Source organism: Poecilia latipinna, unplaced genomic scaffold, assembly GCF_001443285.1.
Source record: "Poecilia latipinna isolate Pla-1442-1.1 unplaced genomic scaffold, P_latipinna-1.0 Scaffold259, whole genome shotgun sequence".
Lineage (NCBI taxonomy): Eukaryota > Metazoa > Chordata > Actinopteri > Cyprinodontiformes > Poeciliidae > Poecilia > Poecilia latipinna.
In genome coordinates, this window is record NW_015112875.1 from 348,264 (window position 1) to 370,418 (window position 22,155).

Here is a 22,155-nt window from a genome sequence, read left to right on the forward strand (position 1 = left end):
TTCAGTAGTATCTGAAAAGAGGACAAGAAATCTTATTTTTTTGGTTAATAATAATATTTGTTGTTCTGTAGCTAAGAGATGAGCGCATTTTCAGATAACGAACTGCCATGAAGTAAACATCTGATTTTTACTTTGTTTTGAATGTCTGTTTTATAATATATTTATACCTGAAATTCACCAACTGCAATTCATAAGTAGTATTTCAAAAGAGCAGAATAACAACATTTGTTATTAATTTGTTGCTAAGAGATGAGTGCGTTTCTGGTAACAAAGTGACACGAAGTGAACATCTGATTTTTACGTTTGTGTTGAATGTCTGTTATAATATATTTACACCTATGACAAAGAACATTTTCACTTTACTGCAAAATTCACCAACTACAATTCATAAGTAGTATTTCAAAAGAGAAGAAGAAATCTTATGGTTTTTGAACAATGACAATATTTGTTGTTCTGTTGCTAAGAGATGAATGCGTTACCTGGTAACGAATCACCACAATGTAAACATCTTATTTTTGCTTTTGCAATATTTAAATTTCTTGTGTCTCAGCAGATAGGCAGTATTTCAAAAGATCTTTTTTTTTTTTTTTTTTTTACTTATTTGGTGTTAAGAAATGTGCACGTTTTCTGGTAACGCTTCTGCAAAATTCATAATCTACAATTTATAAGTACTATTTCAAAAGAGCAGAAGAAATCTTACATTTTTTGAACAATAACAATATGTGTTGTTAACTTGTTGATAAGAGATGAGGGGATTTTCTAATAACAAACTGCCATGAAGTAAACATTTGATTTTTACTTCAGTGTTGAATGTCTGTTTTATAATATATTTACCACCAATGAAAAAGAAAACATTTTTACTTTCCTGCAAAATTCACCAACTGCACTAGTCTTGTTAGTCTAGGCTATTTTAAATATTATTACGGTGTCTTAAATGTTGTGAAAAAAGTCACCCTCTAATTTTTTTAACCTTTCGTGTTTTTTCAACAGATCCCATCTCAGGTAGGGCTTTCTGCTTTTTGTGCTGTGTTTATGCTTGGTATTAATGCATTATACTAACAAAAAGCCCACAAAGCTGGAACAGTGCCTGTAACATGCAGATTATTCCTAACTCATAACATTTTTAAAGTGAAATTCTCTCTTTATTAAAATAAAAAGAAAAATGTGCCCAGCAATTTCAAAGTGATTATACATGGTATGTACTTAAAACCTGCAAAAAAAGAATAGTTTTATGTTTGCAGAATTTTGCAAAGCTGTAAGTAATACAGTTAAATCCACTGTGGCTTTACTTTTTTAGACCAGGGTGAAACTTTAATGTAAATTCCTAGAAAAAATTCCATTTTGTAAAAGTTTATTTTTTTGGCAGACTAAAGTAATAGGGTATTACTTTCATCTCAGTTTGCCTTCTTAAAAAAAGATTGTGAACTGACAGGAAATTTCTTTGAAATCTCTCGTCACTGGTGGAGGTCAGCTGTCCCATGAGTTGCCCCTTCAATGCCTCTTCAGAGGTGACCCAGCTCTGGCAGCTTTATTAATTATGGTTTCTTGAGGGTTGTGGCCTATTTGTAAATCCTCCTCCACCCGCCCTTGTCTACCTTTCTCCTGAACGGTCCTACCCTGGCCTGTTCAGTCCGCAGGAAGCTGGGTGCTCCTGATAGCTAAGGTGGGGGTGATGAGGTGAGGTGGAGGAATCATGTCGACAGAGTCTCCGCCGTGACTCGTTCCACCCCTCTGAGTTTCATTTCTCCCCCGCCTTCATTTTTCATTTAAGAAGGTGACACAATATGCTCTCAGCCCAAGAAGCCCAAAAGGTACCATCGATTTCCCCTTGTATTGTGAAGCTCTGATGCTTCAGTCATCCAGGGTTCAGAAGTCAGATTGGAGCTCAGGAGAATAAAATGATAAACACACTGAACACTCATAAACAGGATGCCTGATGTTCCCAACTTGTCTGTCAACTATTTACTGGAAAATATAGTTTAAAGTGCTTGTAGGATGTAAGCAAATGTAAAATGAGAACTGTAATTAGAAGTGAGATAATATTTTTGCAAATTAAAACAGTGTTAGGCATAAGGAATGAGAAACACTGAGCCAGATTCAGTCTTGTTAGATCATGTCACTTTAGAATGGAAATGCTTTGCCACCTTGGCTTCATTACAGTGGTGCATTTGAAAGCTGCAGAACTCTCATTCTTTCAAAAACGTCTTTTCATTATGAGCAACTTGGCCTACGTCTACTCAGCAGTTTGAGATGGTCATTCTGATTTTTTTTTTCTTTTTTGGTGAAATTTGTTCACATGACTGAATGATGGACCGCATTCAGACTTCTGAGTGAACGGTTTCCGACCCCAAAGTGCAGGTCATTGCAGCCCCAGAATCTGAATTTTTGGGGTCGAGTTTGGGGTCATTCATTCTTATTCTGCAGAAGAAGAATGTAGACTTCACAAAAGAATCAAATTTGGGTCAGATTTACCTTTGTAACCTTAGTTTTTCTGTTTCTTTCAGGTATATTTATTTAATATAAATAAAGTAATCACACTCTAGAATGCAGACTTGTCTTCACATGAATTAAACTTAAGAGCCCACTAACTATAAATTCTTCCTGTTTAAAATGAAGAACTACATCAATATCTCTTATTTCTCTGCTTTATTATGTAAAAGACAAAGTATAAGTTGAAATAACTTACAAAGATTAAATTCTGTAATGTAATAAATATCTTATTTGAAAACCATATTATTGATATGAAATGTAATATGTGCTGTAGCAATTAAATTTCCAGATTACATTTTAATATATAGCATGTAACTAAATGGGGGTATAGATTAAAGAAAACTGTTCAAGATTGAAAGAGGAAACATAACAAATCTATTAAATGAAGCATCTTGCTGCAAGCACACATAGCTAAAATCACTGCATGCATTTAAAGCAAGAAATAAAATCATTACTGGAGGGAAAAAACTCAGAATCAACGTCCTTTCAAACCCTCCCATCTAAAAGCCTACTAAGATATAAAACTTTTGCACTGATTGTTGTATTTTGACAAAGATCTTATGCCACTGCTAGCTCATGGAAGAGAAATAATTCTGTTATTAATTCGAAAAAGCAAACGCATAAAACAAAACTTCCTTAATCAGTGTGGTGTTCGGTTTATTGCCGTGTGGTCTTTACAAGGTGGCATCTGTTCCTCCTCTGCCCGGCGGATTGCACCGTCATCAGGCTCATTAGCTTTGTGGGCTTCTGTCTGCAGCCTGAACAGTTCATCATTCTGTTTGCTCTTCTTTTTTCAGAAATAACTTTATTTTGCTCACAGGTTTAATAATCACAACATGGCATGGATTCATCATGTTTTAGTTATATCCGCATGATCAATGTATAAGTTCTATTTTAACGAAGCAGCCTGGGAATAGTTGCATGCATTTATTAAATGAGAATGCTGTAGGGGACTGACTTTTTTTGTTTTTTTAAGGGACATTAATGTTTAAAAAGTGTAGCTGGAATTATTTAGATAATGTCTGCAGCAGTACATTAGCCAGTTGTTGCGCTGAATGAAGTAAAGAGTGATTTCTGCAGTAATTAATTGTAGCTGCACTCTGAGTCAGATCACAGTCATCTGCTGTGGAAAAATGTCCTATATGAGTAAATGGTTACTTCTAAATATGATTTTGATAGATAACAGGTTTAGCTTTTGTCATGGATTGATGTAGGTTTGCTTCACAATGTGCCTTTGCCAACAGCTGTGATAAGTTTCATATCCTTTTATTTCCAGATCTCCATCTGTGCACTGCTGTTTGTTGCATTTTCATTGAAACAGTTCGTTTTCCTGGATTCAGCCACAGCTGCTGTTTCCAGGCTCTGAGGGGTTTCTCCAGGTGATTGAAGCTCTGTCTGTCCTCTTTCTCTGGTAGGATTTTGGGGATGATGGCTCACTGTACGTCACCAAGGTGACCACCACCCACATGGGTAACTACACCTGTCATGCCGATGGATATGACAAACTGTTTCAGACCCACATTCTCCAAGTGAATGGTAAGAAGGTTACATCTTTACTTCTCTCTTTAAGTAATTTATCATCATACTGTGCCTGCAGTAGCTTTTCAAACAACTTAAACCTTACTACATTTTATATTTTGACCACAAACTTTATTGAGTTTTATTGTGATTTTATCCAATAAACCAACATAAAGCAGAACATTCCTGTGAACTAGAAAGAATATGGTTCATGACTTAACTTCTTGTGCATTTATTTCCTTTAGCAAAAATAAAATTAAAATACGGTGGAGCAGTTGGTTGCATGCTTTTCCTGCAGTAATAAGGTCCTGGGTTTGAATCCTGGCCAGGGGCTTTCTGCATGAAGTTTGCATGTTCTTCTTTAGCATATCTAAAGATTGTCAGTGACATCAGATTGATGGAAAATCAGCTAACATGTTGAAGGCGGATCTTCAACAGGGACTGGGAAGCTTGTAAGAGAAGAGAAGGGAGATGGATGGCAGAAAATAAAGTAATCCTGGAAGAAAACATATTAGATCCAACAAAAGACTTCAGATTGGGATGGAGGTTCATCTTCCAAAAGGACGACCATAAACATGGGGCTCTGTTATGGAATGGTTTAGATTAAGGCATTGTAAGGGGGTAGAATGGCCCGGTTAAAGTTCAGACCCAAATCCACTTAAGAGTTTGTGCCACAGATGCTCTTTATCCAATATGACTGAATTTGAGTAATTTCACAAAGGAGAAAAAATCTTCACATCAGTCCTAACTGCTGCAGGCTGTAAAATAAGAGACCTCATAGCTGATACAAACCTAAGTGGCTGGGGAGTATTATCAAAGTTTGCTCACAGTAGCAGTAAAATGTGTCAAACCAGCTGCAAAGCAATGTGATAGCGAGAAAAAAGGTCACTCACAGTTGGTGATCTACATTGAATCATCACTCAAATCTGCAGCTCACCTTGATAATGTGAAGCCATGAGCTTCAGCTCATTGTACAGTACATTGCCCTCTCAGCACCAAACAGCAGATGGATGCAGTTAGAAACTATTCCATGGGTGATTTAACTACTGAGGATGCAGTTCTGTCCCTAAGGAGCAGGTTGAAACAAAAAATGAAGCTAGAAAGAGCAGATACTGAACTTTAATTACCTGGTGCTGATAAACATGATTTACCTTCTGAAGTATCTGGAGTTTTATGCAATTCACATGATGGCAAAGAAAAAGAAAAGCTTTGACAGGTGTGGCCTCCAAATCCAAAACGTTCCCTCCAATTAACTATCGTTATGAAGATTTTAGACATTATGACGAGGTAAACAGCAATTACAAATTGGTTCAAAATGCTATGTTAAGCTAAGCGTTTAGTTTAATAGTTGGTTGTAAAAGAACAATAATCTCCATATAAAGCTTGATCTGGATGCCACAGTTTGCCAACGGTTGTCTGCGTTGTAAGCTGTATGTCTGCATAAGCAGCTGATCATTTTTACATGTAGGAAGATGCTGACATAATTATTATTGGGTATAATTGGACAAACACTTGACTTTCAACAGATTAGCTAAGCAGTACTAAATGTAGTTTTGCATAGTGAATGCTAAAGAGTCCACTTTTTTAATGATGTTTCAAATTTTTCTGAGCTAAATTACAATAATTATAAATAAAACCTTTAACCTTTTAGACTTTGTGGAGAAATTTTTTGCAGTTACTTTCTGCTTTGAAACCCTGAGCTGCAGGACATCGACATTAAAAGGCTTTTGAGCGGCTTTTCCTACAGCAGCTTTTAGTTTTTAATCACCTGCCTGTCTTTATGTTTGAAATCTATTTTTCCTGGTTCAGCTTTGCTCAAGAAGTCACAACTTATGATTTATTTGCCTCCAACAAATTCATCAGAGGTTCATTTGTTCAAATGTTGTATATGCAGAGCAATAGAATTCATATTAAATTTATTTTTAGGATACTGGCAGGAACAAAGACCAAATATATATTTTTCTTCTTTTTATTTCTGAAGGGCGACTAAAATCCCCAACTTCTGTTGGTATAAAACTATAACATTGTAATTTACAAATGGCAAATATTTATAGCACTTTAGTGCTATAAATATTGTGTGCTATAATGTGTATGATTAGTTTTTTAGTGTTTGCACATCAAACCTTTTAGTTAGCAGTGCCCACCTCTGGTTATGTAGCTATCTGATATTATTCTGACACCGACTGTTAGGCCAAAAACAATTGAGGTTAGCTTGTAGTTGGTTTTTCTTCAACATTATGTGGTTTGGCTATAGAAAAACCACAGTTCTCCATTTAGTTTAGACACAGAACAAATTTGTTTCCTGCCACTTCAAAGAAAAGAGAGTTTTTTTTCATACCATACCGACTATCTGCTCAAACGCAACACCCACAGTTGATTGGTCCTATGAATGGTCAGACATTTATTTAGACATTTGCAGCAAAGCTCTTTCTTGGGAAGAAATAAATCCATTCAGTGATTATGTTTTCAGATTTCTGGTGATGTTTGAAGGTGCACATTGAGTTAAGAGTGTGTGACACAAAAGCCTCTTTTTCTTTCAGAAAAGTGTGATTTAGAATTCTTTACCTGCTTTTATAACCAACAGAAAGTCAGATTGGTTTTTATTTCATATTTTTACTATCTTTAGGTTTTCTGGCTTTAAAATATGGTGTGTATATATATATATTTTAAAAAATCCAATTATTGTGCAAATTATAGTCTTCAGTGATGCTTTCAGAATAAAAATCTTGCCACTCTTTAGAAAAACCTCAACTATTTTTTTTATTTTATTCACACTTTTCTTTAGCTGCTGCTAAAAGCCTCACTTCATTCACAATAAAATACATCAGCTTTATTGACATTGGCAAGTTTTTAGTTAGTTTTTCTTCTAATTGGTTTGGGTGGGTTTGATGGCCCATGTGAATGCTAAAACAGACGTACATCGTAGAGGCCAAAGGTGAAGAGATGAAGCTTCAGTAAATGAGACTACATTTCATGAGGTGGGTGCAAATAAACCACTTTGTAAAGTCAGTGAATGTGTTCCACTTACATTTGACAGACAGCTGGATCATTATCATTCTTCTAACAGATTACTGAGAGGTTAATTGTACTGATATACAGAGCTTATTGTGCATATGGAGACTGCCAGGATCTCGGGAGACCAATAACTTTGGGTTGTAATTAATATTGTAACTTCCACATGACCTTTCAATGAAGGCTGACTTTTACGTTCTCGGTGTAGGTGAAGTCTCAGAGGACCTGTATCACCTACCAAGATTAGATTTTCTACAACTCATTTAAGAAAGAGCTAAAACGGGATAATCCTAGTCCAAACTGTCAATCACTGTAACACCAGAAAAAAAGCTACAAAGATTCCAAGTCTAAGTAAAATCAGTGACAAAAAGTTTGAGAGTCCAGAGCTGTTTCATTATTTAATTAATCAAAATCAAAATTTCTTTAAAATAAATGACCTTCATTTACTTAGATGTGAATATTTGGTTTTACCACCATCCACATTAAGTTTCCTTCCAATGTCTTCATCACTTTGGTTCAAAATGTGTTGTTTTTTTCACATAGAAAAATCAAATTAAGGCAATGTCACTGCCTCTGAAACCGTTAACTCTTTTTAAAAACACAGTCAACTGTTCATGAACTGATCTAAACAATCTGTATTTAATCTGTAATCTGTATTTAATCTAAGGTAATCCTGGCTACCTGTGTGACTTAAGCAAAACAATACCATGTTAATTATTTCTAGAACTATTTTCTAGTTCCCATATATAATGTTAAATCTAACTGAAAAACTAACATTTGTTGGTGAAAAGCAATAACTCGGTTACCAGTTATTGTGTGCACCCCATTACATTAAAATAGTTCTGAACCCCCTTTTGAGTCAGATTTCACATTCAGTCTTTTTTGGTTGGAGTCTGTTAGCAACATCTTCAGCAGGTAAAAAAAATATTTTGCTGCTAAAGGCTCTTTTATGTCCATCCATCCATCCATTTTCTGAACACCCTTGTCCCTCAGTGGGGTCGGGAGGGGTGCTGGTGCCTATCTCCAGCTAACGTTCCGGGCCAGAGGCGGGGTACACCCTGGACAGGTTGCCAGTCTGTCGCAGGGCAACACAGACACACAACCATGCGCACACACACACACACCTAGGGGCAATTTAGACAGACCAATTAACCTAACAGTCATGTTTTTTTGGACTGTGGGAGGAAACCGGAGTACCCGGAGAAAACCCACACATGCACAGGGAGAACATGCAAACTCCATGCAGAAAGACCGGGGCCGGGAATCGAACCCAGAACCTTCTTGCTGCACGGCAACAGCTCTACCAACTGCGCCACTGTGCAGCCCTGGCTCTTTTATGTTACTTTGAAAATTGATCAAATGTAACATTTACCCTCTTAGACAAATTATTAGGCATTATTGTTCACTCTTCCACCTTTGTTTTCTTCTCCTCATACTGAGCTGAGAAGAAAAGATGCTTTTGCAGAGCATCTTTTGCTCTGCAAAAGATGCTTCAATCTGTAAGAACAGATCTTCTGTCAAATTATTTATGAAATTTGGCAAGATCAGTCCAAAAACATTTGTTGAAAAGTCATTTTTTTGCTCATTGCATAAGTAGATTTTTTGCATTTTGCTTTTTTTCCAATTTTGACATTTCCCCTAACATTTGATTGGTTCTCAGTGGAATATTAGTCACATAATAGGTGGAAAATTCACTAAAAATGCAAAACCAATCACATTGTTTTCCTGCTCAACAGTTTATACAATAGTTTTACAAAACACTGCAGATCTGGCATAAAATATAAAAATGGCCTTATTTACATTCATATTAAATTGATAGCAAAATATTAAGTTCATTTTTGTTTTTTTAGTTTGTGCTTTCTGTTTTAGAAAGATTTTAGTTTTAATCTTTTTTGAAAGGCCTAGCCTCAGCAAACATTTTATCATATTTAATTTATTTAAACGCTGAGAAGCTAAACTTGTGGTTCAGGGTTCCCAGGAAATAATTCATAGGGCCCCAAACGGCCCCTAGGCCACACTTTGAACAGCCCTGATGTAGCAGAACCAACTGTAAAAAGTTTTCTCTTTTTGAAAACGTGATTCATCAAAATACCTCATATCGATAAAACACATTGTACACACTGTCCACCTCATCTTTATGAAGACTGTCTACTGTTATCTTCAATACATGTTGTTATTCTAAAGATTTTCATTTTGTTGGGCTTATTTATTAGTTTTGGTCTGTTGTGCCAGCTCTTTTGTTGCAGTGCCTCCACTTTACCCACTACAATCAATAAAGTTGCATCTCATTTGTTCACTGTGGCTGCAAAGTTTGTCCACCTTCAGAGCCACTTTAGCAGAAAACAAATCACTGTGTAGAATAGATTAATGGAAGTCAAACTAAAACATACAGTATTGCTTTCTTTATTGGAATACAGCATTCACAGTGGATTTAAAGTTTCAAGTATTCATGATGTATTTTAATATTTTTGTTGCTTTAAAAATTTTGTTTTTTACAACTTTCAGCCTCTGACGTAACTTATTTTGGTTGAAGTTGGAGGTTTTAGAAGGACATTGTCAGCTTGGAGGTCAGCTGTGGGTGGTAGGTAGGGATGGTGTCTGTGTGTGCTGATTCTTGGCTTTAAAATAATCCTTCTTTCTTTAAATGTCATATTTTTAGTGAGAGAAGGGCAGAGGTAGAGGTGGTGTCAGACTAATGAGAGCTTACCTCAATACACTGTGCACACTCTGGAACCAAACCTTGATTGAACTGGGTTTTTCTCTTTCCCCACTGTTAGTCAATGTGCGGATACTCGGAGGCCCCAAGGTGAATGCCGTGAGGTTGTAAGGGTTTTTTCCCCTCTCCTGTAGTACCAAAGGAATGCCTGCAGCTAAAAAGTCTGGGTCGTAGCAGTGTGTAGCTGGAAATGAGCCCAGACAAGAAGTGTGGATTTGCTGTGTCTGGTTGGGGTTGGAGGGAAGATGTGTGCTGTGGAAATAAAACCTGGACAACAACGCAGATTTTGCTTTGAATGAATATTGATCGATCGTATATTTTACAGTATTTGTCTAAACTGTAAAAGGCGCTAAGAAAGGACTTCTGAACCGCATAGTCAAAAATAATCTTTCAATAGTTTGGTAATACTGATCTGGTTTAACATTGATCCTAGACTTAACCCAATACCAAGCATTGATCCAAAGTATTGATCAAGGCATTTTAAACATCGGAGCAATAAACTCTAATCTTCTTCCGATCTCTGTTGTCGCCCTGTAGCCAAACCACATAATGATGGACACATGAACGTTTCTCCAAATGACCAATGTATTGTGTGACAATAGATAATTTTAAAGCAAATAAAAAACCTATCTCCAACATTCTCTGAAAATATCAAACTAAAAGCACTTCCTGTTCTTTTAATTCAGAACAGGAATTTACTTAAACTTTGCCTCAGTCATGTTTTACTTTATAACTTTATTTTCAACATCTTTATTATTTAGAGAGCAAAGATTTTACATGTGGATTTGGAAAATGGTTTCCAAATATTAATAAATCTTCTCCAGCTCAGTGTGAGGAGAAGAAAATGAAGGTGGAAGAGTGAACAATAATGCCTAATAATTTGTCTAATAGGGTAAACGTTACATTTGATCAATTTTCAAAGTAACATAAAGGAGCCTGTAGCAGCTTTCTTTTGGTTAGAACTCAGGTCAGCCATATTGGATAGTGAACTCGGAGCTGCTGTCTGACTTGATGGAATGTTGAAGATTTTCCAACTGGGAATTAACAACTTCCAGATACAAAGAGAACATATTTTTAACCTCAATGTCTCAGATCTAGGAAACATGGCAGCACTAGCTAATGCATGACACGAGTCTTGGATTTCATGATTTACTACAATTATTTTCTAATTACAAAAAATACACTGTTGACATAAATATAAATAACTGTAAATTAGTAACTGGTAATTTCTATCATGCCCTTATAATTCAGCCTAATAAAAACATCTGGGATCTTGGACTTTCCGAGGAAAAGGAGAATCTCTTTTTAAAATGTACTTTTATTTTTTTTTTATGCAATGAAATCAAATCTCTGTGGAAAATTGAATTCTATGAATTCCTTTTACCAGATAACTCAAACAGGAAATACTGGGGGTGGGGAAACAAGCATCTAGTACCTCTTCTGAGGAGGAAAGATGAGAAAAACTGTAGCAGATTTCCCTCAGGTTCCATTATACTTTTTATAAGTTTAGTTCCACATCTTTTTTTACAACCCCTCTAGCTGTTTTATTCTTTTACTTTTGTTTTACACTTAAAAAGTACTGTTTCACTAGCTCTGTAAAGAGTATGCAAGGTGCTGGATGCACACTGACTCCCACATCTCCATGGAAAGTAATAACTGTGGAGAGACGTTTCATCATGTGGTAGCTTTATTTGTCACGCTTTGTGTAACTGCGGGATGCAGAGCTTCGTCTTTTGCATTAATGCTATGGATGTTCACTTGATTGTGTACTCTCTGATCAGTTCCCACAGCCCACCAGATCTGGCCAGCATGTTTAATTTTTATCACCAAGGGTTTAATTTGATTGAAGCTTTGTAATACGTCTTCCTGGGCTTGTTGGAAATGTCCCAGTTGTGGGATGTTGAAGTGGTCTCCTGCCACGATGTTTCTGTGCATCCCTGCTCATCTTGTGAAGCACCAAAGCAGACGGGAGCCTTGCTGAGTGATTGACGACCGGCTCGGGAGCTTTATGATGGAGCTGTCAGCCCTGCCGTGTCACGTTCTCCTGGCAGTGACTCTCCTGACGCTCTCAGAAACGCATCAGAATGCATTTTCTCTCACATCTTGTCTGAATCAAGTTTGGAGTAGAAAAAAAATGCTACTTTTTTCCAATTTCTAGGAGTGTTTCAAGCAACAAGATTTTCTTGGGAATAAACGTATGTGTGTGAAAAGACAGTGAAATTAGCCTGTTTAATTTCACTGTTATAGTTCTATGATCGTAACACATAGAAATAAATATAAAACAGTATAGACATGTGACTGTCAGCATATTAACATCTGGCATGGTTGATTTATCCCTCCACTTCTTATGTATGGTGTTTGTTTATATGTCTGTAAATGCATAAGAATGTCAATAAAAAAATCATTTCAAAATATGAATCTTGTTCTATAGAGTCACTACAAACCAATATATTTAAAGTAATTGTTGTTGTTGTTTTTTTTACTTGAATTATTATGGCTTACAGGTAATAAAATTCAAATTTAATTTTCTCACATTAGAATTTAACATCAGACAGTAAAAAGAGGATTTCAATACAGAAATGTTTTAAATCATTGAAACCCACTAAAATATCTATTATTGAAAGATAGCAAGAATAGAGTTTTAAAATATCAACAAATTTAATCTACAGTTAAGAAATTTAAATGTAATAAAGTTACATTACAGTTGCCATCAAGTGTATTAGTTCCTTAATATCAACCAAATTACTTCATAAGTGATCAGGTTACTGTCCAAAATAAATGAAATTTTGTAAAATTGGAGGTGGATTTATCATCCAGAACTGACCACAGCTTCTTGTTTCAGATGTGTTTTAAACATTTTTAAAATGTATTTACTATAAAACCCAACTTATAGTAAATACAACAAGAAACCCTGTATAATGTACACTATACAAATCAACAAATGTTCAGGGTGTTTTGTGATGCCTTGTACCTGCACAGGAAACGTACCTGATGGCTACATCCTCAGGGCTGCACAGTGGCGCAGTTGCTAGCACTGTTGCAGTAAGAAGGTTGTGGGTTCGATTCCCGGCCCGGGGTCTTTCTGCATGGAGTTTGTATGTTCTCCCTGGGCATGTTGGGTTCTCTCCGGGTACTCCAGCTTCCTATTACAATCCAAAAACATGACTGTCAGATTAATTGGACTCTCTAAATTCTCCTTAGGTGTGTGTGCATGGTTGTGTGTCCTGTCTGTCTCTGTGTTGACTGGCGACCTGTCCAGGTGACCCCGCCTCTCGCCCGAAACGTTAGCTGCAGATAGGCACCAGCACCTCCAGACCCCACGAGGGACAAGGGTGTATAGGAAATGGATGGATGGCTACATTCTCTGGTTTTGTTCACATTTTCAGAACCAGAGTTCAGATGTTCACATGTTCAGACATTCTAGATTAGATTCGGTTTTGTGACGATTCATCAGCGTTTCCGAAATGCCCAGCCTGAGTGAGGTTACTATGGAGATGGTAGATAGGAGATAGATTACTACATTGTGTACCACTAAAAAACTGTAAACTGTAAAAATAAATAAAACAACTCTTTGTATTAGGCAGTATAGCGATCTTTTCTTTTCTCATGTTACCCTTGAGACGACCTCTGTTTCCACATCAATCATACAATCAAATTTTATTTGTATAGCACATTTCAGCATCAAGGCATTTCAAGGTGCTTTACATAATTAAAAAATAAAATGAAAACAGCATGTGATGAAAAAATGGTAAGAAAGAGAAAGATTTTGGAAAAAGAAAAAAAAAAGATTTTTTTTTTTTTAAAAATAAAAACATACTTTTTTTATGGAATTTAAGCGCCTGTCATCGCCGGACTCCGCCGTCCGTTTAACACGGGTATTATCCAGGCCCCGTCGCCTAACAGGACAAGGTCTCCAACCTTGCAGCACAATGCTCCGTCCACCTATCGCGAATTTTTGCGCTAGGACTTCACCGTCCTACACGGATTTTTGTGCGCTATTTTTACCTGTCACAGTCTAGAATGTACATCGGTACAAACGTACAATGTGAGCTGCTGAAACTTTCCTTATGTTAAGTCACTCCTGAACCAGAGACTCAGTCAGACGTGTTATGCGTGGATCAAGATATTACTTTCAGGGACTGTTGCTCAGTCCCTGAAAGTAATCTTTTCAGATGAAAGTAAATTCCACATTTCATCTGGAAATCAAGATCCCAGAATGTGAATAAAAATCTAAAAGGGGAACAGTCATCAGCACAGCCATCTACCAGGAAACTCTAGACCTGTGATTCTCTTTGAATACCTATTATGTTATACTTTATATAGTTTTAATAGTTTTATCCACTTAGACTCATAAAGGACTTAACCCTGAGAGAAAACAGTGTATTTTAATCGAACAATTATCTCAGTTCTCTTGGGATCAGCTAAATTTGTTTTGAACCTAATTACATGCATTAAATATGAATTTTAGTTTCTTTAATGCTGCATTTAACATTTGAATTGGCTACTCCTTCCTTCCTTCCCCCACTTTCTTTGCAACCAGATAAACTCTCAGTATCTGCTTTCTTGAATTCAGCTCTTTCCCTTTTACAACTGTATGGGCCTATCAGTGACCAGAAGAAATTACAGCCACAAATTAAGGAAAGCACAATGGCACATGAGTCTTCTCTCCTGCATTCACAAAGGAAATTTACTGACTAAAGCTCCTTGCTAATAATGAGCCTTTAACTAAGTAATGACCTTTATTGAGTTCTGTGGGTGGCCAATGGGAATTGCAGCAACACAGATAAATGTGAGTCCTCCCACAAAAGTTTTTGCACTTCACTGTTCTCATATATCAATTGTAGAAGCAGCGGTGTTCCATCAATAACAGCAGCCATTATGTCAAACTGGGAAGGAATGCAATTGATATGTAAATTAGAGATTAGACTGAAAAAATCTGAAATGAGAAAGCTCATTTGATTATATTTCTGTTCTTTGTGAATATTTGGGGAATTTGGCTCTGCACTAAGTATGAAGTATTTTCCACCCACTGTCAATCCATTTTCTTCTCTTCTACTCTCATCTCGTGTTTTAAGCAGTTTTCATATTATGAAGTCTAATCAAAACTTTGGACTCAACCACTTCTTTTATGATGAGTGGGTTTGTCCAATTATTTGGTACTTTTTGGAGTTCCAGTTTTCAAAAATCAGTTGTCACACAGAATTCCTTTCACTATTTTATTGGGATATTGTGTAAGATAAAAAGTAGTGTATAGCTTTAGCTGAACAAGAAATAAATTGGCTTCTCGCTGTTTTACAAATACAAATCTGAAAGGTCTGGTGTGCACTTTTGTTCTGGCGCCCCTTTATTCTGATACTCCTAAATAAAATCCAGTGCAATCTTTTGCTTTAAGAAGTCAGATATTGAGTAAATACTGTCCAGTAGTTTGTTGTTGAACAAGCAGCAGCATGAAAACCAAGAAGGACTCCAACTGGGTAAGAGAAAAAGATGCAGAGAAAATTGAAGCAGGTTTAGGTTATAAAATGTCTCAAGCTCTAGATGTTTGCATGCAGGCCAAAAAGATGTCAGTTTTGGCCTCATCAGACCTTCTTCTACATGTTTACTGACCTAAATGCAATTGAGAATCTGTGTCAAGACTCAAAACTGCCCACATACACTCTCCATCCCATCTGACTGAGTTTTAGTTGGATTGCAGGAGAAGAGGAGGCCAACATGTTGAACTCCAGATGTGCAAAACTGAAAGACACATCAGAAATAACTTCCAGCTGATGCTGTTCAACAAATTGACTGGAGTAGCTAAATATAGATGGATGCATAACTCTTTGGGTTACTTGTAAAAAGATGTATAGAAAGATATATAACCTCCTTTCACTTAACCAATGTGCACCAGGTGGTTCACCACATCAAACTTACAAGAAATTACTAAAGAACTTTAGTTTTGACTAAATTCATGCAAACTTTGACTCCAAATCTACTAGCATGTGAAATAAGTCAGAAGAAGTAGAAATTCTTTTGCAATAACCAAACCCCAAACTTCCAGATTAAACTGAAACCTACAGAGATCTCATCTGATCTACTCTTCCTCGCTTTTGTACACCATAGATCAGAAAGCTTCGGTTCTGGTGTTATTCTAAAAAGCTTGCTTGCTAGTGTCCATGTGCCATCTGCATTAATGAATGCATGGACAAAAAATCCTGAATCAGTAAGTGCACCTTTAACTTACTCAAATTATTCTTTTAAATTAGTAAATTTAAGATAATTCAAAAATGTTTCCCAGATTTCAAAGCAAACCAATTATCAGAAGGCCTGCAAGGGATCCGCTGAAGAACCGAGAGCAGAAAATAAATAGGATTTGTGTCAAGCAGAAATATAATTGTAATATTTCTAGTGATATTTTTAAGCCTTAAACGGCTTCAACATTCTAAATCCGACTTGCATACACAATTCAAAACTCCATGCATACAGACGCAGGAAGGACTGGAACTGGAGAGTAAATCTGTTTTCCTACTAAAATGTCAAATAAATATTTATGAAGTATACTGTTTATCCAAGCTTTTCTTTTTGCAGATTATGTCTAAGCATGACTGGACTTTTCTCCGCACTGGCTTAATCCCACAACTTCATACTAGCCTGAGGTTCTATTACATCTGTGCATGGTTGCCTATGTTAAAATTGCTTAATTCATAAATTGCATTGATATTTGTACCTACATTTCAGGTTGATAATCAAAGCCTCAGCCAGATTAACATACTTATTTTAAGTATACAGGTGCATCTTGATGGAAGTCGAAGAATTTAATTAATCCAAAAAGTGAAACTCGTGGATTTATTTATTCATTTCAACTGTCTGTATATTTCTGTATATTTTGATGATAATGAAGAGAAATTTAAAAATCTGTTTCTCAAAAATGAGATTTTTTACATTAACTCAACATAAAGTGATGTGCAAAGACAAATGTTTTGTTTTGGCCACGTTATGGGTCACACAATAATGGGGATTAGTTTGTCATTGCCACATGTTATTGGAAAATGAATAGGAATGAAGCAAAACCCTTTCAAAAGTTTGAAATTACAAGTTGTGGATTACAAATAAAGTCGCTGCTTCTAGGCAGTTATTTTTTTTTAAAGATAATTCTTGAGTTATTATTAAAAGATTAGAGATACAAGAACCAACAACGCAAATAAGCTGAATGCTGATATTGGAGCAAATCTCGGCTTCTATTTCACTTCATCAGAGTCTCAGGCTGTTCGTCTCCATGCCACTCTGCACTGATGCAATAACTCATTCAAAATAAAACTGACAAATTTTTGTTTATACACAGTATATCTTACATTAGACTGACATTTCTACATTACTCTTATGAGGTGTTCTATAACCCTGAAGATATCAGTTTGTAATAAATCTACATGATTTAACGTTTGAATTTAATTATTAAAATAAACATTTTACAATATTGTAATTGATTAAAATACACTTTTTAATTTAGACTTAGACAGACAAAATACTAGACAATAAAGATATATTGCAGCACGCACCATCAACAAAAAGCATTTGCACGCTTTAGTATGTGCAAACACTTGAATCCACTTTGAGTGTTCGGCTGCTGGGATATAAAAAGGGAAAAGGGATAAACTGTGCTTAACAGAAATCACAAAATAATGGCTTCTATAGGTTCTATTGCAGTCGTGTTTTTAGTGCTGAGAGGCACCAAAGTAACAGGAGAGTCTGTGCTGCTGTGATTGGTGGGGATCGTGCATTAAGAGCCCTTGTGGCCCACAGGGCACTCTCTCTTGGCGGCTAGGAAGATGCAAACTCCAAAACCTTGATGTGCTGTGATTACCAGGTGGCTGTGACAGCAATCTTTAGTCCTTTCATTCACCTGGCTGAGTAAAGACTTCCTCTGACCACAAGCCACAGGAAATGGTCTCTAGCCCGCGTCTGCTTTCTCTGCAGATGCCAGAACTTTCATTTCCGTCATCAGCTCAGACATCAGAAGTCCATTTCAGACAACAAACAAAAAAAAATCCACTGATTTGGGTCACTGAAGCTGAAATGGGACAGTACAAAACAAACTAGTGTGATGGAGTTTTGATGTCCTCATGTGAACCGCTGCCAGGTTGTCGTGGTTATATAGGAAACACTGTGGAACGAATCAGGTTGCTTTTTAAAGTATTTTTTTTTGTCCCTGTCCAACTTTCAGTCACAGTTTCTTTCAGATAAACTTTCTTTTTGAAAGGTTTTATCACTGTTATGGTAGTTAAGGAATGCATCTCCCGTTAGAGGATTATTCAAATCCTTTCTTTTGATATTCACCATGTTTTGTGGACTAAAATTTAAACAAGTTCGCCTCAGGCTATAGAACAAAACTTGTGGCATCTTAGCCAATGCATAAATGAATATTATTTATCCATTTGAGTGGATTATTGATTTATGCTAATTTGTGAATGTTGGAAATACAGTATGAAGGAGTGGTTATATCTGTTTGTTTTGCTTTGGGGGATACTAAACCCTTGAAACTCTGGCATGAACCTGACGGGCAGTCTGAAACGTGTAACACCAGATGCTCATTTAGTTTCTGCCTTTTCTCTTTTCTCTCATTTTGTTTTCACTGCCTCTATCCTCTCATCTCGCTTGACAAAAGGTTACAGAAAATCAATAGTAACCAAGCAAAATCAATAGCATCAGAGCAACAGTTGGCTCCCTTATTTATCTATCTGATGTGTTTGGTTTCATGAAGCACATTAACCTTATCTAAACATGTTCAGCAATGCTGCAAATGCACTCAAACCTACTGATAGTGTATGCTAATGTGGAGTCAGAAGTTTACTTGGCTTCTTATCTAAACCATCTTGTTTGATAAGGGTTAGTAACTTCTTAAATGATGATAGTAATGTAAACAGCAGTGTGGAACAAAGCAGTGTTTGTGTTGATCCAGCTCTTATCTGTTTTCCTGCCACCTTCCAGTCCCTCCAGTCATCAGAGTTTACCCAGATAGCCAAGCCCGGGAGCCAGGAGTTACCGCCAGCCTGCGGTGTCACGCTGAGGGCATCCCCAGCCCACAACTCTCCTGGCTCAAGAATGGCATGGACATAAAGACCAAGCTGTCCAAACAGCTCACCCTGCAAGGTGAACAGAAGTCCTGATTTATGATCTACTCCAAGTATTTATTAGTTTCTTGTACCATAGCATTTCCTGAGGATGACAATTTAAACTCTGAAAATGTGATTACTGGTTCAGCGATGGGCTGGTGGAATAAATAAAAGCCTATACACATATAGACCCAGGAACACAGTTGAAACCAGAAGTTTACATACACCAAGTAAAGCCAAACCTTGTTTTTTTTTTTATCACTCTCTGACGTTACATCAGACCAAACTCATCTTGTTTCAGGTCAGTTAAACTTCAGACAAACAGGGAAAAAACAAATATGTGTCTTCAGTCCATGTATGTAAAGTTTTGGCCTTTACGGTAGACGTGTGTTGCTCATATTGGATCCCCAATAATTTGTTTTAGTTATTTGTTATATATTTCAATTGGTTAAATTCATTACAATGAAATAGTAACATAATTATCAACCCTTCAAATTAATTGAATACACAGAAAAATTCAATTCATTTTGTCCATAAAATTTCAAAATGACTGTTGGCTATTGTGACAAGTGTAGCTAAAAAGATTATTAAGTAGCTTTTTTTTCATAGTGAGCTTTTATTCTGAAGCACTGATCTGAGTCACATTGAGTTTCCAATTTCATAATAGTTTGCTGAAGGGTTTTCTGCTGAATAATGTCTGGAACATCTAATTTTACTCAGATTTTCAGAGACGAAAGTATCATCATCACCATGTGTAACATTTGTTTTTATCTGTCAAAAAGGGCTACCTGTTTGACTCATGTTTTATTTAATGGATGACCATGCAGTTTGATTTTCACACACATTTTAGACACACTTATTTCTATGAATCATTCAGTTACAGAGTCCAGAGCATGCATACTACTACTATTGGGTATTTAATTAGGTATTTGCTTTCTACTACTCTATTACACCTACAAGTAATTTATTTGTCATGTAGACATGCGATTTTAGTCTAAAACAGCAGTTAATATGGTTAGAGATGTTGAGCAGGACTGTATGAATCATACTGGAAATTAAATAAGCTAGCCACAGATGAAAAAATATTCCTGTTTGGGGAAACACATAACATTTTCTGTGGCTAATAGCACAGTATGCATGAATAAAACAAAACTTTGCAGAGTAACTCATTATTTATGCTATTTTCATTGTGATTCATTTGCTGTGTATTCATATTTTAGAACAAAGTCTGGCTTTCTTCTGAAGCTCTTGGGCTTAGTGTGACCTCAATGATTCACAAACATCTTTTTTAACCACCACCTTCTAACGTTTTGTCAGGCTTGCTAATAAACCCAACTTAAATTAGAAAGATTGTTTGAAGATCCTTAAGGTTCAGAAACTTTAAATCGGCAGATGATCCTGTTATGAACTTCCCTACTTTGAACTCCTGCCTTTGTGAATTCTCCCTGAAACAAACACCATCCGTCTGTTATGTAATGGCACCAAAAGATTGGAAGATGGGGGTCTCCTTTTATGTCTTTCTGGAAAGCAAACACATTGCCCGTTTTTGTGTCTCCTCTCTGCTCTTCCTCAAAGCTAATGGAAGCGAGGTGCATATCAGCAACGTGCACTTTGAAGATACGGGGGCATATACCTGCATCGCCAAGAATGAGGCCGGCGTGGACGAGGACATCTCTTCACTGTTTGTGGAGGACTCGGCACGCAAAACCTGTATGTATTAATCATGAAGTTTTTTTCTCTTTTTTAAGGGCGTATAGTGGAGTAAAGCTAAAGCTCTTAACATTTATTTTTATCTGTTTTCATCATTTTATTTCTTGTGATGCAAAGACATCGCCTTCCAGAGTGATGTCCTCCAGTTTGTCATTTTAGGAACAATTATTCTGTCTTTGTTTTAAAGAGTACCTGCCCACTTTGTTACGTTTACATTTCAGTTTTGTTTTGGATTGTAGCTTTTGATATTTGTACTAATTTTATTTCCAGAAACTAGGAATATATGTAAACAACAGGTGTGCAAAAAGTGTGTCTGTATTCAGTGAGGAGAAGGAAGTTGAATGAAGCATCAGCAGCTTAAATTCAAACCAGCACCTGTTGATTGATTTAAAACTTGAGAGCAAATTCTGACTGTAATTTTAGCAACATTCAGCAGATATTGTAATTTCTGCTCCAGTGCTGACCAACAACCTCATCTCATCAAACCATGCAGTGGTTTTGCACATGTTAGTTTTCTCAAATTGGTCACTTTGTCTATATTTGTGAGGATTTGACTGCTCTGAAATAAAGTAGCTGTGAAGCTATTCCAAAAACACCATCTGTTACGTCACTCAGTCCATCTGCAGCTAGCGTTCCCACAGCATGTCGTTTGGACCTGAAATATTCTATTATCTTTATGTGGTGAATGGAAGAGAATATAAATATATACTAATATTGACCCTTTTTAACTACATCATGTAATCACATTGAGGCTCCAAGATGGATGTTGGAAGTGGGTGACGGGATTATTGAACGGAGCAACTGCTGTTGTTTCCTGAGGTTTGTTTGGTCAGGTTAGCCGTGGCTTCCACTCTGGCTGTTTACCACTTGGTCAAGCTACAGGTTGTAAACATGGCATGGTCCAGGTTTTGTCCCCCTTGAGGTTTTCTGCTGACTGTTCCCTTGAATGAGTCCGATGGTTTCCAAATCTTTGGGCAAAGCGTGTTTCCAGCAGAGACAGCTTTTTGGTGGGTGAGGAGAAATCAGGCCTGTTCAGCTGTTAACTTCCAATCCTGGTAGCAGAGCTCTCCATCCTGTTTTCTGTGTTCCCACAAATTCATTTAACAACCAACTAAACACTCCGTGTGTTATATACAACAGGGCATCAGAACCAGAGGTGTTTTGTTAAGGTTTTTTGAATTACTCGTATAAATTGAAAAATTACTTGATTTATTGCAGAAAAATAAAAATAGCCTTTAAGCTGTTTGATGCATGAATCTCAAGGCAGATTTTTTATTTATCTAAGTCTGTCTTAAAAATAAAATATTAACCCAAACACTTTGATAAGAAACAGCAAATCATCTTTATTTACTAAGGCACTATGTTACCATCAAATTTTTCTAACATCAGGTTTGTGACACAAGTAACCTTATTTATATCTGCAAGCATTTCTCAACAAACAATCTCCCCTTGTTCTTTCCTCATGAGAAGAATCGCGAACAGTAATTAACTCTGACCTTCTTAAAAATGTCAGAATTTGTCTTCGGGGCATTCATCCACATCCAGTCGTTAGCGTGTTGTATTTTTTCTGTGGGTAATTATGGCTCCCAGTTGGTACAAGCGTTGCAACTCTGCAGTCAG

The 22,155-nt window shown here is 36.5% G+C and overlaps 1 protein-coding gene across 3 annotated transcripts in view; it reads left to right on the forward strand.

Moving 5' to 3' along the window:
- fstl5 (follistatin-like 5) overlaps positions 1-22,155 on the forward strand; it is a 193,977-nt gene that overhangs the window by 130,595 nt on the left and 41,227 nt on the right. For 2 of the 3 annotated variants that reach the window (XM_015033181.1, XM_015033179.1), the window contains exons 8-11: positions 991-1,002; positions 3,906-4,026; positions 18,701-18,862; positions 20,401-20,535. In XM_015033181.1, coding sequence (XP_014888667.1) covers positions 991-1,002; positions 3,906-4,026; positions 18,701-18,862; positions 20,401-20,535 — 430 coding nt within the window. The remainder of the gene's footprint in view (positions 1-990; positions 1,003-3,905; positions 4,027-18,700; positions 18,863-20,400; positions 20,536-22,155) is intronic. The other variant, XM_015033180.1, reaches the window with a different exon arrangement.